The sequence below is a fragment of the Siniperca chuatsi genome, linkage group LG5, assembly GCF_020085105.1.
Source record: "Siniperca chuatsi isolate FFG_IHB_CAS linkage group LG5, ASM2008510v1, whole genome shotgun sequence".
Lineage (NCBI taxonomy): Eukaryota > Metazoa > Chordata > Actinopteri > Centrarchiformes > Sinipercidae > Siniperca > Siniperca chuatsi.
In genome coordinates, this window is record NC_058046.1 from 28821175 (window position 1) to 28840340 (window position 19166).

The 19166-nt window shown below is 37.8% G+C and overlaps 2 protein-coding genes across 3 annotated transcripts in view; both read right to left on the minus strand.

The window, feature by feature from the left end:
- nipsnap1 (nipsnap homolog 1 (C. elegans)) overlaps positions 1 to 4400 on the minus strand; it is a 9612-nt gene extending 5212 nt beyond the window's left edge. The window contains exons 1-6 of the mRNA XM_044196565.1: positions 4136 to 4400; positions 2243 to 2370; positions 1493 to 1538; positions 980 to 1074; positions 557 to 627; positions 271 to 411 (exon numbers count right to left, since the gene is read on the minus strand). Of these exons, the coding sequence (XP_044052500.1) occupies positions 271 to 411; positions 557 to 627; positions 980 to 1074; positions 1493 to 1538; positions 2243 to 2370; positions 4136 to 4212 (558 nt within the window). The 5' untranslated portion in view covers positions 4213 to 4400. The remainder of the gene's footprint in view (positions 1 to 270; positions 412 to 556; positions 628 to 979; positions 1075 to 1492; positions 1539 to 2242; positions 2371 to 4135) is intronic.
- A 1059-nt stretch (positions 4401 to 5459) lies between these two features.
- Positions 5460 to 17312, minus strand: lrrc74b (leucine rich repeat containing 74B). 2 transcript variants are annotated; one of them, XM_044196558.1, is made up of 10 exons: positions 16764 to 17243; positions 15920 to 16106; positions 15170 to 15312; positions 11896 to 12028; positions 10613 to 10819; positions 8822 to 8931; positions 7604 to 7719; positions 7125 to 7203; positions 5918 to 6013; positions 5460 to 5823 (listed from the first exon to the last, which is right to left on the minus strand). In XM_044196558.1, the coding sequence occupies exons 1-10, from the start codon at positions 16860 to 16862 to the stop codon at positions 5707 to 5709; spliced, it is 1287 nt and encodes a 428-aa protein (XP_044052493.1). In that variant the 5' UTR covers positions 16863 to 17243; the 3' UTR covers positions 5460 to 5706. The 2 variants fall into 2 exon arrangements, with proteins under 2 accessions (XP_044052493.1, XP_044052494.1); XM_044196559.1 differs by lacking the exon at positions 7125 to 7203 and having other exon boundaries at positions 16764 to 17312.
- Positions 17313 to 19166: the final 1854 nt, after the last annotated feature.

Genomic DNA, 19166 nt, shown 5'->3' on the forward strand with positions numbered 1-19166 from the left:
GATGTCACTCAATTCATACGGATGTAATTTATAAAAATTATAGATCTTTAGAAAACCATTAATGTGTAAGCTCAGTAGGGTTGAATAATTTTGATTGCAATTGTGTGTAATTGTGTAGTCTTAATATGGAGAGAGGCAATGAATTTGGATTTCTTTTAAATGAAAGTACACGTTACACAAAAGTCTCTTAGAACTCAAATAAAACCTATGGAGTAATATTCAAATACATTTATGTCAGGCTATTGTAATATGTGCAATATATGTGGATACCTTGAGGTGATAGGTGCGCATTTCATAGATGCTGGGTCCTGGTTTGGGCAAGGGTTCATTCCAGAAACTGAACTCCAGGAGGAGCTGATTTCGCCTTGAAATCAACATTTTCGCCCTCTCTTTCCTAAACTCTAAATAGTCCTGAAGAGACAAACATTTTTTAAATGAAAAAAGGAATACACAAAGATATATTATACAGTGCTTTTCTACTGCTCAAGTTGCACTTTAAATATCATCTTTTTCTTTGGCATCTCTGGAAACGATTCATAAACAGTTCACAGTCAACCTTGTTATTGTTCAGCTTCTTCAGGCATTCAGTCAAGGCTGGGTAGCCTCCTCTGTATCGCCATAGATGCACTGCAAAAACAGCAGATGTCACTGTAGCACTGTGTAAGGACACACACCCAAGAGATACAGTACCTCCATCACCATGTGATCGCTTTTTGCTGTCACTGAATGCTCTTAATGTATACTATACACTGTAAATGATCATATGTAGAAGGAGAGGCGTTGGTAGTGAGTCATCTGGTAGTGTCTGTACATTTTTCTGTGATGTTTTGCCAAACAGTTTACAGCACAAACTGCAGCCACTCAAATTAAGTGGTGTCATTCATGAGGCCTTGAGACAGAAAAATGAATCCATTTGTCGGGTGATCAGTAAGAGGTGACACTTTTCATCATGTTTTCTGTTTACTGTACTACTGCTTACCAGCTTGGTCCTGTTCTCCATACCAGGTATTCCAGCTTCCGACCACCTCACATGGGTAGTCCAGGTCCTGATGGAGCCTGTTTTGCACCTCAGCCCTGAGGTCAGGATAAAAGTTATAATATACTGTCACTTCACCACAATGACCAACTAGAGGGCACTCAGAGAGCATAAAGTCCACAATTATCCAACTTGCTGTCACACCCACAGACATTAATTCTATTACTTCAATTTTACGCTAAATTACTCTTATGATTCTGCAAGAATACCATGGAATAAAGTCCATCTTGTGAATGCGGAAAAATCTAAAATTGTATCATCAACAAAATCTAATTTGCTGCTCCTTGACTCAAAGCATAATTGACCTAATTTGTCTACCAGATTGCACAGATAAATATTCTATAAATATTAGTTAAAAAAAAATGTACTATTGACATAAACCTAAAAACAAACAAAGGATTAAAAACATTTGTGGAGTTAATGCAGGGAATGTTTTAAAGCAGTGAACACACTCACTCTAGACTGTTGTATGCTTCCAGGCACTCTGGTTTGACATTGTGAACTAAAAAAAAAAAAAAAAAAGAGAGAGAGAGCCAGACTTATCAGAAATGGATGTTTTTTTTTTTTTTTTAAATACAAGCAACAATCAAATTCTTCAACAAAGTAATTTCACACTCCAATTCAGCAAAGACTTCTATATACACAACTGATTCGCTTTCAATAGGTTATAGGCTACGGGTGATAGAGTGTTCAAATTGAAATCCCTACATGGTTAGATGTACGCCACAAAAAAGATCAAAGCCAAGGGAGAATGATAGATTTCTCTACAAGAGACAGACACAGTTATCACCACAGGCTCAAAAGAAAACCAGACAAATTGTTTCGATGTCGCTTACAAAACTTTACAGATATATCTGATACATCATACTATTATAGAATAGCGTGTTGCTGCCTATATGTTGCACATGTATGATAACAATAACTTGTTATGCAATGTTATACAGTCCAGTCCTGTGCTTGTGTCTCATGTTAGTTTCAGTTTTCTCTGAGGTCACTGAGGCCAGTGTGGATTGAATTTAATCAACATGATTTATTTAGCGGTTTTCTGCAGAGACAAATGGATGATAGACTGTTGATACTCAAAACAGAATCCATTTCATTATAATATAATGTAACTATCACATTCACTTGTGTTTGGCCCTCTGCAACAGCACGCTTGAAGAAAATACACCTTCACTTGTAAGAAAGTAAAGATCTTATGCCTACATTGAATTTTATACAGGTTGCTGGTCTCTTTCTTTGACAGCAGGTTGGAGTGGGCATCTTTCCTGGCATCGACTTTGTGCACAAATAAGGAACGGAACCAGCCTTTGTCGCTGCTCTCTGAAAACCTCCTACACAGAAACAAGATGAAAGAAAGTTTCACAAAGGCTCAAAGCAACAACATAAAACAGAGAAGTTATTGATATGAAAAAGACAAACTTAAGATGTACGTGACATATGGGCTAAAAGATAGTCATGCTAATATCCTTTGATATGAAAAATATGCATGCTGTATGAGTGAGTGGGCTGAATGCCATTGCTTGTGTCTTCAGCATAAAACTTCTTTTCTCCCACTCTGAAGAGGATAAAAGGGGAATATCATTCACTTTAAGAACTATTGTTACAATCTAAGAGGCTCCAATCAGTATTTCAACATGAATAACTGTCTCTCAAAGTCAGAGAGCAGAGAAGTAAGACTTGAATCTGTCGTGCGTTCAGGGTGTTCCAAAGAAAGAGAACTGGGAAGGACTATAATAATGGCATTAAAGCAAACAGGGACTATTCCAACAAGTAATACTACTAAATTAAGGTAAAACTGAATATTTATGGCTCAAAAATCACAAAAAACATGCAAAAAATATGATTAAAAAAAAATAAATTACATATAGCTCGTCTTTTCAAAACGTGAGGGTGAAATTGCAGAAAAAATGAAAACTATCACCTTATGTAAAAACAAAAATACAAAAAATTAAAAGCAAAAATAGACTAATACATTTTTTTCAAGGAAATCAGAAGGAACGATCGTCAGCTGCTTCAGCGGCTACACAAAATATGTCTATTCCTATGCAGTGTTAAACAGAGCTCCCACACTCAGCTGGACATCAAATTCAAGGATATTTTAATGACTTTCATAGCTTTTTATTAACTCAGAATTTCGTCATAATTCTAAAACCATTTTAAAGCTGCTTAAATGTCAACATTAACCTCAATTTCAGGATTTTTCACATCATGTGAAGTGCTAAACCAAGAACAGCCCAAAGAGAATAGTTGGTACATGCCCACTTATGGATTAGGCCTCTATATTGTGCATATGTTTACTTATATGGAACACTTTCAAGGCCGTCTGTTAATTCGCAAACACTTTCTAAGGCTTTATTATTCTAATATCCACAAACTTTCAAGGTCAGTGGGACTTCTCTCTTAATAACCTCATGGGCCAATGGCTTTAATTGGGAACTATAATTAGAAATGAATTTCCCATGGCTCCCTCTCAAAAATAACAAAGTAGCATTCAAGCCAAAAACTTGTTTTTGAACTGCAGCCAGCCACAGAGGAAATGCACACAGTGTGGAGGCACAGATAAGTTGTTTACAAGTGGTAGTTACATTTAGTGTAGCTTTACAGGACAAAGTGCAGAGGTCCAGCAAATGATTAAAGCTGGTTCGAGAAACTGCCTGGTTGTTTTGTTCAGATTTGACCATGGTGTCTTACATAACAGGTGTTATTAGAACATAGTGTAATACACGTACATATGATTCACCTTAGCATTTAGACAATAGAATGTGTTGCAACTGAGTGAAGAAAAATATAAAATATGGAGTCACCGTTAACAAAATGCTGGCTGAAAAAAAAAACTAATGTTAAAAAGCTGGTTAAAGTTTGATTTAATGGTACGTTAGCTAACGCACAGCAAGCAGAAAAGTCTGTTTAATTTTGTTTTAGTTTGGGCGTTACATTTAACGTTAGATAGCTAACTAACGCTAGAGGAGTGCAAGTTTTCGCAGGTTTAAGCAAAGGAGCTCTTAAGATGTGCTGTTAGCTTCCATAACGACACACGGGTCTTAACAAACGCTTAACCTAGCTATGTTACTTAAAAAAAAAAACAAACGTCTTTACCTGGTCGCTTGGTGCAGATTCACAGAATACCTGTACAACATATGTCCTTTAGACCACACAGAACTAGTCGTCGCCATGTTCTTCGGTAAAGTAAACACTTCTTTTGACACGCAAACACACGGGTCTGGTTAATGTTTAGCTCCCTATCTGTGATGTTTTGACGGCTAATCCTGGTAAACCTTAGTAGTTAGCCCGCCGGAGATTTAAAAACACACGTGACTCTGTGACGCAGTACGCAGTGATCAATACGCACAATCGATCAGACCTGATGCGTTGAGTGTGCCTTTTAATGACAATGAGAACCTTTAAAACAGTGAGACGTTGCTGAAAGGCGTATTTAGATCCTTTACTAAAACCAGCAATCGTATATAACGTCGTATAACATCTGTGTTTTTCTATTGTTTATTATAATTATTCGCATATACATATTCCATGCTACTTAATGCTTATCTGTGTAACAATCATTCTGTATATTTTTACAAGTATGTTATGTCTCGTTTATGACAGATTAAAACCAAATAATATGAATAATATGAATAACAGTAAAATATTAATAATGAAATTACACATAACTCAAATAAAGGTTAGTCCTTTATATTCATAGAAATAAAGTGTTACATTATTTTTCTTTTTTAAATGAAAAATCTAAAACCCTTTCTCTGCAAAGGAACTACAATTACAGCCATCAGATAAAGATAATATTACAATATTTTCCTCAACACTGTGCTTTGTAGTGCTGAAATAAATGTTCAGCTACTTTTCATCCCTGCATTTGAAGATTTTAAATAGGTCTAAATAAGTCATACAATGTAAGATTCAATACAAATACATATAGCTAATATTACTAGATATTTTGGGTGTTTTTATAATTAATATGAAATAAAATGACTGGGTTGGCTGAGATTTTTTGGTGGTGTGTGGGAGGGATACATGTCTCCAAATGACAGCTTACTGTATCTAACTCTGTTTGAGTTGTCCTGCTGCAGTAAACAGGTCTCTTATCTAATAGTGGACCGTTCTTTCAAAGCTGGTTTCTCTATTAGACTAGTCATGCAGTACTTAAATCCTTTTTGTGCAGCCCACTTTCACTTCTTTTCATACACAATGTGGTGCTCTCTGATCCTCTCCATCATTCTACCCACTGACATTATATAACATCAAATCAGATCATACCTAAAAAGAATCATACTCAACACCTGTATTGTATGCCTGTGTTCAATGACTTTAACACCACTATATTTCAAGCACACACATATGCGGTGTATGTACAGTTTCTTTTGGAAAATGAACAAATTTTCTCTGAATAATCTTTCTTTTCAATTGATTGGGTATTCAACAAGTTTTATTTTATCTAAACACATGTCATTCAGAGGAACATTCTCTCATGGCTCTTTAAAAAAAAATTACATCTTTAAAATATTATGCTTGCATGCATTCATCCTTTGGTTCATCTGCCGATTAAAAAGGTCCACAGGGATTTGACAAGACTCCTTCCATCTTTTCTGGCATAAAAGTACAGCAATTACATTTTTTTTTTTTTTTTTTTTTACACAATTTACACAAAAAACTTTTCAAGCTTTTGCTTTTCTGTATGTGCCAATTCTGCCCCCATGATTTACTGCAAGCGCAGGGAATATTTCTTTGACTGCCGTATACAAGTCTTCAAAATCCTGGTTCACTGTGATGTCCTGGAGAGAGTGATACACAGAGAAGCGAGTGAATGAGTTTAAAGAGGAGAAGATCTGCAGAAAGTCTCATAGAGGTGGAATATGTGTGAGTTACCGAAAAGTCTAATGCCTCCATGGCTGAATCTGGGTTTTCCTGTACAGACTTGAGGATCCCATAGCACCCCGCATTCTGGATGGGGTTCCTACCCAACTGGCCAAAGACAAGAAAAGAATAATAATGCCACAAATGGGGGTCTTTACTCTGATTGTGGTTATACAGGTGATGATGCTGTTAAAACTATTATGGCGGAGAGTTAGATGAGAAGATCGATGCTACTATTGTATTTGTCTATTAATTATTAAGGTCGTCTCAATACCAGAATTTGAAACTTCGATACAATACTAGTATAAAAAAAAACAATACTCGATGCCTCTTTCAATACCAAGGCAAAAATTTTAAAAAGTCAGATCACACAACATAAATGTAAAACAGCAAATTGTAATTTTTACAGTTCATTTTTTGTACTGATAAAACAAATGAAATGTGTTTTATCACTAATGTGCTAATTAGTGAGCTTTAGATTTTGTAACTGCTGAACAGAGCCAGGCTAACTGGCTGCTAGCGGTAGCTTCATATTTACAGACATAAAAATGGTAATGATCTTCTCATTTAACCTCTGTTAAGTGAGCCTATTTCAGAAAGCAAATAAGCGTATTTTCCCCAAAAATTAATTCCTTTAAGAACTGACCAGCGGCTAAAGATAAAAATTTGCCAATCTAAGCTACTTTTGGCACATCCACACATTAGTGTACTGCCCATATTAAATAAACCAAACAGATTATTATTATTATTATTATCATTTTTAAAGTAGACTAGATGCAGAAGAAAAACAAAAAAACAGGTGACAACACTTAGCTGCCATTAATGCAGATGCAAATTGGATCGTGTTTGTGTTCATGTCATTAACTGACTGGTCACATATATCATGTATACATTTTATATCTTGAACTGCTTAAATGTAGCTGTTTATAGTAAGTTTTCAGACTTGAATACACAACCAAACACCCAAACTCTATTTTCAACTGAGGAGTGCACATGTAATCAATATTACAGGCTGTAAGTTCATTTTAGTGTAAATCTTCACTGTTACTTTACTTTTCAATCATTAACTTGTTTCAGGCAGTTAAGATGAGTCCCTGAGAACTCTGTTTAGGCACTGACATTAAAACAAAGTACAGTGATCCATTTACTTATCCCATTTTATCCACTGATGCCCCCCATTGCTTTTGAAGCTAGAACCAATCTCTTTTCAACAGCTTACATTCAGGGATTTGATTGTCTTGTTTACTTTGAGGCCCATGGCTAGGCGGATAGCTCCTTCAGGGGGTATTCGGTTGTTACTGTGGCGAGAAACAAATGCAGAAAACAAAAAAAAAAGTGCGTTGGAGTGTGAGGGGAAGCAATCATAAAGTGTTATTTTTTAAATGACATTATTCATCCGTGTAGCACAAATGTCTGGAAATTTGTGATGCTAGCTTTGTGTTGCTTGACAGAGGCAGAAGAAACTGAATTACTTGAACTTTGCTTATGGTAGCAGTCTCGCTTTAAGAAAAAAGGTGACCACCATTTAAGATTTTTTGGTAAAATTACAAATCTGGCAGAGCAATTTGACCTCACCAGGAGTCTCATAAGTGAGGTAAAACATGTTATTTACTCTCATTTGTGATTTATGAGTTGCAACCTCTGCCCCAGTTACTGTAGGATAATCTGATCACATACCAATATAACAAAGGCTCATACCTCACATTCAACTCCTCCAAAACGGTGTTCTCTTTCAGAGCCTGTCCTAAAGCAATGGCTCCTTCTTTACCAAAGCCATTAAATGACAGATCCACAGTTCTAAGGAAAATGTTTCCCTAAAAAACAGAAAAGAGAAAAGGTCTTTGGTAAAGCAAGATATTAAATGCAATAACAAGTAAAACTTGAGCAAGTTCTCAACAAGACTATGTGAGGAACAAAGAAACACCTTAATTTAAAGTGAAGAAGTAATAAGTAATAAGCCTCTCAGGACCTGAATCAATCAAATGTGTCATCTTGTCTATGTCAGATTTACTGAACAGGGTCCCCTTGACCATCTTGGTCATAGATAGGGAAGGAAAAACTGCTTCTACACTGTCTCTCCTGCTGTGAGATGCTTAATGAATACCTGACCAGGGGGCTGTTTCACAAAACAGGATAAGCAGGTTAGCTAGGTTATGATATCCAGTATCTTCCTCTAGCAGCAATCATCAATCTGCATAACTGAATCATATTATTAGCTTAATATATTTGTTTACAAATTCATAACAGTATCACCAGAATATATCATGATCTTGTTTTTACAGTCACTTTACTAACTTTTCTAATCGTGGTTCAGGAAAGCCCCCGTGGCCAACTGACCATTCACAAAACATAGCTTAGCAACTAGGCACGGTGGGCCCGTCGAGCTGTGAATTTCTCCGCATGAGAAAGCGATGTAAGAGTAATACTCTACATCTAAAGAGTTTGGAGGCTGGTGCCTTTTTTTTTGCCTTATAAAACCAAAAACCCAAGAGCAAATGTGTAAGGAATGGAGTAAACTATGTGTCTAATGTGAGCTGCAAATGTTAGCATTTTATGTGCCTTTGTCTGGAGCTGTTTTCAGGGTTTGGTCTAGGCCCCCTGGTTCAAATTAAGGACAATCTTAATACTACAGCATGCAATGATATTTTAGAGAATAGTGCACTTCCAACTTTGTGGCGCAGAGCGCTGAACTCAACCACATCCAACACATTTGGGATGAATGCGTAGCAGGCCATACCGCCCAACATCAGGGTCCAACATAACTGATGATTTTGTGGCTGACTTTTATGATTCTTTATTTTGAAAAATTGGCCTGGTCTAACCATTCGCTGTATTACCTGTAGATCTTCTTTTGTCTTGCATGAGTTCAAAAACTAATGTAGTGTTAAAACTGAAATTGACTTCCAGGTGTATTACCCCGAGGCCATTGGCCAACATCACAGCTCCTCTCCCTCGAATGCAGTTCCAGGCCAGACTTAGTGATCGCAACCCTGTGTTCTCTGACAGAGAGTCTCCCAGGTTTTGCCCTAAAGATAGGGGAAAAATATCAGATAAAATTATGGCAGTATGACAAAATACAAAGTTCCATTATTTAATTGTAAAACCAAGAAAATGTCTAAATTACTTGTTCAAAATTAATATAAATCATTGTTATCAGTTTTTAAGAGTTTGTGACAGTTTCTCAAATAATGGAAATCTGATTTTGGATTCACATTCAGCCTGGTACAGGAAAAAAATCTCAGATTGTGTTTCATGGCCTAAAAGCACTAGTGAGTGAGAGCTGTAGAGGCAGACATCCCAAAGAGAAAGCTCCCCGTCATCATCTCACCCACTTTATCACAAGGATAAGAAAGTGCATGGCACTCGGCGGTTCATGATCATAAAAAAGTCTTACTCTGGTTGAAAAAGCAATAACATTGCATAGCGTGAATATATGAGTGTTTGATTGGTATCCTTTCTCCTAGGAACTATATGGAAGAGTGCATTCAAAGCAAATGAGGATGTTCTTTGATATTTCAGCAGTGGAGAAAATAGAATTGAATACATGTGGGAATGAATCATAGCCACACGCATGGCAACGAGACATGGTGGTGTCCCCTTTCCCACAGACAGATTTATTTTCAATTACCTACATCAGATGCTCAGTGCAACCTGGTCTGCCATTCTTCCACAAGGCGCCTGTCACAAAGCTCATCCACATCATAAATGAAAGACATTTTAATGAAGGCGAACTGTTCTTGACCTTTGAATGCCACAGTCTGCTGCTGCCTGCTGTCCTATGACTGCTTAGAGATAAGGCTACACCATTACGCCAGACTCTTACTAGTTTCATGAGAATGGTTTTCCAGGACTTGGAATTCACTTACACAGCTGCTTTCAACAACTACTTAAACTAAACTACTAAAATAGTCATTCATTCATGTGCGAACAAAAGAACATATAAGTAAAATAGTTATGATTTTAAGTAATGATGTCAGTCATGACAATAAAAAGATGACACACTTTATTTAGTAAACTATTTTTCTGTTCCTTGAACAGCCATCTTCAATAGATAGAAAGTTTATGAATTTTGGCCAAATGAAACAAATATTTGAGATTCTGAGATAAAAATTATTTTATTCACAGTTTAACTTATACTATATGGCCAAAAGTATGTGAACTTCTTTATACTGTATGCATACCGGACTATTGCTCTTGTGATTGAATGGGAGCAAATTCCTGCAGCCAGGTTCCAATATCTGGTGGAAAGCCTGAAACCAGAAGAGTGGAGGCTGTTTTAGCAGCATCTTAATGCCAATGGTTTTGGAATAAGACGTTCAATACATCACATATGGTGTAATGTTTGAGTGTTCACATGCTTTGTTCAGCTGCCCACATACCTTTGGCCATATAGTGTAAATATCAGAATTCAGATTTGTTTTTTTGACATGGCCCGAATGAAACTGAAGCTAAACTGTTAAAAGGCATAAAGAGAGAAAAAAACTGGACTCATTCACATCTCATTCCTCTTTAATGTCCTTTGCACATGTAATTTCTGGGTCCTGAAGTTCAGTTATCTGGTACTACTAATGGAAAATATGTATCTCCAGTGTAAATCTTTAATATCATCTTAATAAAAATGGAAGCCTTGGGTACTGTTTCTTAGAAAGGCTAAGGCCTCACAGAAAATATCAGACCTTTACTATATATAACTAACTACTGTGCTACCTGCACGCTCTCCTAGAGCGTTGTGGCTGAGGTCAAGGTGCTGTAGCTTGGTGTTGGTGGTCAGTGCTGGGCTGAAGTGTTCAGCAGACCGGTCTGTGAAACGATTTCCTGACAGATTGAGGCTCACCAGGGTGATGTTCTCCTTAAGCATACCAGCTATGGCTCTGGCACCATAATCCCCAAGATTGTTGTCGGAGAGGTCCGCCTCTGGTATTGACACACAAATACACAGGTAAAAGGGTCCAAGGAGATGAAGTACAGTAGAGTTTATGACAATTTAAAATGCCCACAAAGATACTAAAATGAATAGCTGTGGATACAGGGAGGGGCCCATAGAGAATGCCTATGTACAGGATCCAGACTTTTGTGTCGCCCCTGCTCTTGAATGGTAAATCTTTGGAATCTTAAAATTTGGTAAAGACATTCACGCCTCTATCCCAGGATCAACTGTAATCTCTTTGGTGATCCCTTCACTTTCCGTAAAGCGCCATCATCATGTCAAAATATTCATTTGTCCAAATTTGGTTTATACCTGCAAAACTACTGACATGTCTATCAGCCTCAACTGTACTTTGTGTTTAGTGCTAATTAGCCAATGTAGCATGCTAATACGCTAAACTAATATGGTGAACAAGGTAAACATTATACCTGCTAAACATCAGCATATTAACATTGTCACTGTCAGCATATTAGCATGCTGACATTAGGATTTAGCTTAAAGCACCGTTGCTAGCATGGCTTCAGTCCAGTTATATTATTGGTGTTTTTAGTTGTCTTCAATGTTCTCTTGTTCATCTTTTTGATCTATACGCTCAACATCCTTTTTTGTAATGGAAATAACATTTCAAACCTTTCAGAGTTCTCATTTGTTGTGTATTCATTCATTTAAAAACAGAAAAATAGGTCTCCGTTAAAATTCTGTGCTGGCTAATGTCTCCTGCAGCATCAGCAAAATATACATTGGCAACTAATCTGTTCTACTGTATATGAAAGCTGAATAGTGGCGCATGATAAAGGATGTTAAAAAATAACGCCAGCCCAAAGAGCATGCATGACTCACAGGAGTCATTCTCCACAGATCACCCCATAGGTTCCTGAACTGCACATAGGACTGACATTTCACAAATATTAAACAGGGACCTTAGATGTTTAATCATGTGCTGTGGCATATAATTGGAGTGAGAGGCGTACAAGTGGGACTGGGGGTGCCACTGTTGCTAGAAAAAGGTGAGAGAGTGAGTGAAAAGAAAATGTGTGCATGCTTGAGTGCCCAGTAAAACCACCTGTAATGTAACAATTTTCCTTTAACATCTCGGCTATAGCAGCTCCGCCCATTCCTTCCATCCAATTATCTCGCAGGTTCAGCGTCAGTATTGAAGTGTTAGTTACCAGGGGAACCGCCAGTGCTTTGGTGCCCTGCAAACACACAACCAACCCCCCCAAGTGAAATTCTTCTGTCTGTTCACTGCAGCATATTTTCTGATCTGTATTCCAGTTTAAAAGAGTAGATGTACTGATGCAGGTGGGCAGAGAGAGAGAGAGAGAGAGAGAGAGAGAGAGAGAGAGAGAGAGAGAGAGAGAGAGAGAGAGAGAGAGAGAGAGAGAGAGAGAGAGAGAGAGAGAGAGAGAGAGAGAGATTAAACCTGTGTGAGACAAATGAAGCAGAAGGGAGCTGTGCGGAGGCGTGGGTCAGAAATAAAGCTCTCAGAACATGAAAATTATAGTTTCTAGCATGGCTAATGAGAAAGTTGAGTGCATGAAGCCTTATGTTAACTTGATCTTAAAAAAAGCCCCATCAGAGGATAGTGTGTTTAAATGCATACAGAGTATCTTTCTGTAAGATTTCTATCAATCTGCAAGACATTAAATAAATAACCTTTGGCAGCCATACTTAGTTGCTTTACTTCTCTCTGTGATTGACAGGTGAAGACTTACTAAAATCCAATTTAATCTGTCTGAATGATGTTACTGAAGCCGAACCCTCAGGAAATGGCTTGTTAAGGAATGGATTCACTTTTAAAACTTTCATTTACAGCGTTATGAACCAGTGGAAGCCTGTAAAAATGTCAAGCTGTGTTGTTAAGAGCTCCAGGCAATGCATTTTCACATTTGCAGAGGATGTACTCTTCCCTGTCAGAGATGTACAACCACAGAGAAATTTTATATTGATTAACCATTAAAAAGACAGCTAATTGTTATTGACATGTGGGCTAAATGAGGTTGCATAGGGTTTAAGTAAAAAAAAAACAAAACAAGAGATATACATCTTCAATTTGATTTGCAGGTCTGTGTATATTTCGGGTTACATGGGAGCTAAAACATGTAGACATTGTGTGCTTAACAGGGCCCAATAATAAAGCTACTTTTACATGGGTTAAAAGGTGAAAAGCATATGGAAAACTATTTGCGCAGTAAGTAACATCTTAGAGATTTGTTGTTCGAATGCTGCTCGCATCACCCTCCCCTTCCAAGTGTGTAGGAGAAACATGAATGGCCCCATCTAGAGCCAGTGTTGGGTTTGTCCATTCTGGGCTACCGTAGAAACATAGCGGCACAACATGGCGACCTGCGTGGAAGGGGACCCGCTCCCTGTGTAGATAAAAACGGCTTATTCTAAGGTAATAAAAACACAATGATTCTTATTTTCAAGTGATTATACTCTAATTAAAACATACTTATAAATAATATAATAAAAATTCAATTTCTGCCAGTAGCTCCTCCTAAATGTTACACACTGGACCTTTAACACGCATTTTAATGTAGTCTTAACAAGACATCTCTAAGATGTTACTTGTGCAAATAGCTTTCCATAAAAGCATGTGCTGTCAGTAAGGTTTTTTTTTTAAAAAAAGAACGTTTTCCCAGAGGTAACTTAAAATTTTGATATACATAATGAGCTCTCTCTCTGAGTATAAATCAATACCAGCAGCTTCCCTTCTCTTTGAAGAGGTGAAGGACTCTCCACTTGAATGTGTGCTGGTAAGATCTATATAATGGACAATTTTGTATGTAAAGTGTGCTAATGAGGTCAAAACTCCAGCAACTCCAGCAACACTTGTAGTATATATAAGTATATATCTATATACTACAAGTGTTGATGGAGTTTTGACCTCTTTCATATTTTTCCCTTCTCCGTGCACCTTGTAAGTAGGTGAAGTTGTGCCAGAAAAGACAGAAAACTCCTTGAAGCTCAGCTGCGTTGAACTTAACACAGTGCTCCCCCACTATCCCCAGACTTTATCATGATCGCTGCAGTTCCCCTGGGGGGAATGTGACTTTGAATTAACAAGTCATTCACTGAACAAAGGTCTGGGCTGATCTGAAATAGCATTAGAGAGACAAAGAAGTTCAAACATTTGTAGGTATTTTACAAGAAGGCAGATTCAATTCGAGTACCTTCCCACAGGTGAAACTGATCTCATGAGTGAAACAGGTGAAGAAAAAGGAAAGACCCTCTTAAGAAGCTGAGACAGACAGTCTAAGGAACTGTATGAAAAGTATGCGAGTGGGGGGCTGGACCGTGTGATATTAATATTTTCTTTGGACCTTCTGCTTGACTTAGAAAAAACTGTAACACACATGATGTAACACCCTCCCCCCAATACCTAATACTTGCAATAACAGATTTTTTTGGCCACTTGAGGGCAGCAGAAACAGGTTGTGAACACAACGTTGACATATCATCACCTTAGTGATATAATAACTTGTTAGTAAACTGTTTCTTATTTACACATGCAGCAGTAACAGCTTGTGTTACAAGTTGTGTTTCTGGCCCCCTGGCGAATGTAAGTCCAATATTCACTCTAGCTCTGTTTTTAGTCTCTGCCAACTGGCTCTTTAGCTGCTAAAATCTCCATGATGTTCCCCAGTTTTGTTGCTAACTTTGTCTGTTTGCCGTTTGATGCTGAGCAGGTAGTGTACAGTGGGTTTTTAGAGCTTTTCACTGAAAACAGCTGCTTGCTGCGGCTGAAAATGATGCTACGAGAGAGGTGAGTGACCCAGAACAGTAAAATTGCGGGCTGGACAGCTAAACAATGAGCTCAAACTTGCTGTATAGCTGCATAAAGAGGAGAGCTGCAGATAATTCTCTGTAGGTTCATCACTACAAGTGACCCCTTTCACACTGTCACTTTGTCACATTGTTTTCACATTGTCATTTGATACATTATAAAAATAATAAAGCTACTTTAAATAAATAGAACTGAATTGTTACAATTAATTTCACTATTAATAACTAAAACTAAAAGAAGTAAAAAAGGATAACTAAATGTAAGATGGTGTACCCCAAGTTAAACCTTAATATGTTAATGGGATAATAACTTTTACTACAGCTACCAATGCACACACATTAGAAGCGGACTTAGAAATTGCTACATTTTTGCCAAAAAGATAACATTGAATATTACTGCCACTGGATGAATGAACTGGCCACAGATGGCAACTTAATAGTAATAATAATATAATATACATTTGAGATGAAAATAAAATGAAAAAGAAAAAATATATAAACCTTCCTCTAATAATTTTCATACAGTCCCTAACTTATGATTAAAGTACCTGAGGTCCCAGGCCACGATGCATCATGGACAGCTCGCTATTTTGCATGTGTTGGAGGAAGTAAGAGGCAGGTACCACCTGTAACGTTTCACACGCCTCCATGTAGCACGTCTGTCCTGTCGGGTCGTATGCCTCCTCCTTATCTGCAACATGAACAAAGACACTAGCTGTAGTGTCTGTCTGAATTGTTCGCTATCAATACCTCTTTGAAAAAGGAGATATGTGGCACTTTACCCTGGAGGAGGACCTTTTGAGTGTGATATTGAAAACTCCCTTGTGGCTGATTTCGCCCTGTTAGGGGAGCCTATTCATACCAGATGGTTTTCACTTCGGGTGAAAAGGAAGCCTGACACAAAGACTGACATGAAATCATTAAGATGCAGAACAGGGCTACACATGTGTGGGCAGATGCGTGTAGGAGTAGGAGATTGAGAAAATGGAAAGGCGGAAGGGAAAAGATTAACAGATGTGGCGACAGGAGGGCTTTTCCTTTTCAATGCATGTCCTGATCAAGATCAAATTAAGACTGTCAAAATACTTTGTACTGCTGGAGTCTAGTATAAAATATTATTTTAGACAGAAAATATTAGAATGAAATGGTTAAGTTCAAACATATGACTCACATCACCAAGAAATTTCCTCAGTTTTTTTTTTTTATGAGGGAACATTGCACCTTTTATCATAAAATCTAATAACTTTCCCACCCTATTTATCTCCCTTTTTCTATCCAAAATCAACTTTTTCCTATACCTCCGAACTCCAAATCTGTGTCGTAGTCCTCATCAGAGATCACACACTCCTCTCCTCCCAGCTCCTCCACTTTCTCCTCCTCCTCCTCTTCACCCTCTCTTTCACCTCCATCTAGCATGTCCCCGTCAGGGCTTGAGCGTTGGTCCGTTGGCCCACGCACGTCGACCTCTGTCCCGCTCACTCTTTGCTGAGTGGAAAATGACACAGTAAGACATCGTGACTCCTCAAGGTGGCTGGTGAGTGAGGAGATTTGATGGATTTGCTGCCAGAAGAATAAAACCAATACCTACACTTTGGACAGCTGAGTCTACCAATGTGGATGGACCATTTTAACTTGTCTCTTTAAGCTTGTATACCTCTGTCCTTCTAGTCTTTGTTATTCCCTCCTTCATACTATATTTCTCACACTTACCATGGAGCAGCACTGTGATTAGACTACATAAACGTGTAATTAAAACTTTCAGGGTGAGACTCTGAGTCCCCTCTGTTAAATTAATTCATGAGAGTACACAGGTCAAAAGAGCGATCCATAAAAAGGAGAAAGGAGCTCTTTAGCCTGTATTTTTGAGCCTGTATTTCCTTGCCCTGGGCAAGGAAAGTGCTCAGACGTGCCTAGAGATGGAGTTGTGGTTGAGACCTCCATTTCTAAAGCCTAATATACTCTTGCAGGTCTATAACATGCTTTGAATTCTCACTAAAAGTCCCTCTCCTGTGTCTTATTTAATCTCAGGCTTCATAAAAATCTGCCTCTGAACAGTCCCAGAAGTCTCCACTAGCCTACCTGGGTGTTCACACTTCCCTTGCTCAAGAGTTTGCAGACTTGGCTGGATGTTCAGCTTCCTACCTCCCCCAGCTGCATCTTCTCACTTTCTGTTTCTGCGTCATCGTCTTCCAGCACAGAAGGCAGCGTCGTCTCCTTGGCCAACTTCTTCCCATGAACCATGACTTTGACACTGAGTAATGGTGATATTGATACTGAGAAAGATATATTTTGCTACCTTTATGCAAAAATCACTTTTCAATTTAGCTTTTTGTTAGTTTTTTTTTTTTTTAGAATCAATGTGGCATTAAAATATTTGTGCTGAGAGTGAAATCACTGCACTGCATTTGACCAGCATGTAGTGCAGTGTGTGTTCATGCAACCTATCTTGCTCAATAGGAGGGTCTAACTCTTAGGGCTAATTAGAAAGGCCACTGCTTCTCTACACGACAGACAGTCACCAATCAGAGTCCTTGTGTAAAGTTTGGATGGCTTGTTTTGTTGACATGTTGCCATGGCACTGACAGGCATCTCTGTATTCTGAGTGCCGACTCTCTTAGCCATGGTGACTAGCACTTACAGAGGCAGGAAGGGAAGTAAATGTAACTTTGCTACAACTCTGTTTTTCAGGGAAAGACTCTGTATCAACATCTAAATCTGGCCTTCAAACTAAAATGCTTCGACCTTAAACAAGTCCTCCAAGCAGGAATAAACCTTTACAGTCTGGCTTCTTTCTTATATAAAGAAGAAAAGCAAACCAAGCAAATGTGTTGACATATTCTGCAAATGTTTCTCTTTATTTGTAAGTAAATGCAAAGTCCTTGCAGTTGATGCATTAAAACAAAATATCCTCAATCAATTACACAACAAAGGTCATTATAGCAGAGGCTGATTGGATCAGAGTTGTTCATAGCAGCAGCGATATGCAAACACAGAAAAAGAAACCCCTCAAGAATGTTTTTACCATCCAAAGCCCTGTGAGAAAGGCCGGACAACTTCACAATACAGTCTCACCAACTGACACAGTGCTGGTAAATAGATAGAGCTTTTTTTAATATGAACAGGAGACAGAAGATCACCATGCATTTATTTAATGCTGCTGTTTTATCCCCATACCTAAAGGATATGAGAGACACCATAGAATATGCCTTTTTTTGTTCTTCAAGCAGAATCATAGTGCTCATTTACATAATCAAAATACATTCTTAGAAAAGATCAAGTGGTACTCTTTATATTTTATGCTTTGTCTTTGAATATATATATATATATATATATATATATATATATATATATATATATATATATATATATATATATATATATATATATATATATATATATATATATATATATATATATATATAGAAGCTATATATAGAAGCTATATCTTGTATCAATTGTTTTCCTGTTGCACATTTTACATCACAGACATTTTCTTGACGGCTCTCATTCCAATTAAACTAAATCTGTTTAAACAAATTATACAGAAGAGGCATTCATCAAGAATGAACAACAGTGGGACAATGGGAATCACCCATTATCTCCTGGCAGTAAAAAAGTTGACTCAGGAAAAAACAAAAAAACAACAAAAAAAACATCTTCTCGGCAGCTGTTAAGAACGTTTGAAAATCACATTGAAATCCGTTAATCATGCTATCTTAATTTGAATCAAAGACTAAGAAAGGGAACAAACAAGACTCAAGCTGACAAGAAAAGCCACAGGTTGCTGCAGAGTGGGTGATCAATAAACAATGTGGCCCCTGCACAGATATATTCAAATTACAACCCTGACTCACTGGAAAGCAGCAAATGACCACAGCGGCAGTGTGCCTCCTGTCCCTGAATGAAAAACTTCACTGGAACTTATAACAATAGAACTGAACTGATGAGATCAAAACTAAAAGCCATGTGGGCAGTTTCCTCTTGCCAAAACACCATCTGTAAGATTCAATTTGCAGGCTTGTGTGACTCACAGAGCAACAAATTCATGCGTATTTCAAAATCTGACCAGTTTGACAAGGTAACAGACAACAAGCAGAATAATCATGTAAAAACATACACCTGAGCACATGCATGTTTTACACCCACTCGTATAGAGATGCACACACTTATGATTTCTAATCGCACGCACACACACACACACGCATGCTGATGCTACTGAGCAGGTGTCAGGTCACAGTGAAAGGGTAGTGTGTGAGCTGCAGGCAGCAAAATCATGCAGAGAGACAAAAGAAAGAATGAATGTGCTGTACGTAGGCAGAGGCCGAGTTAATGTAAGGCAAGAGACAGAGGAGTTATGATGCTGATAAATGCAAAGTCATCAGCTGTCTGATATGATCTGGGCAGCACAGGGTGCTAAAACAGATCTTTTTGCTTCACTTAACGTTTTGTTACAGAGATACTTATTTGCTTTCTTGCTGAGAGAAAGATGAGAAGATTAATCGTTTGTATGGTAAATATGACGCTAAAGCCAGGAGCCGGTTAGCT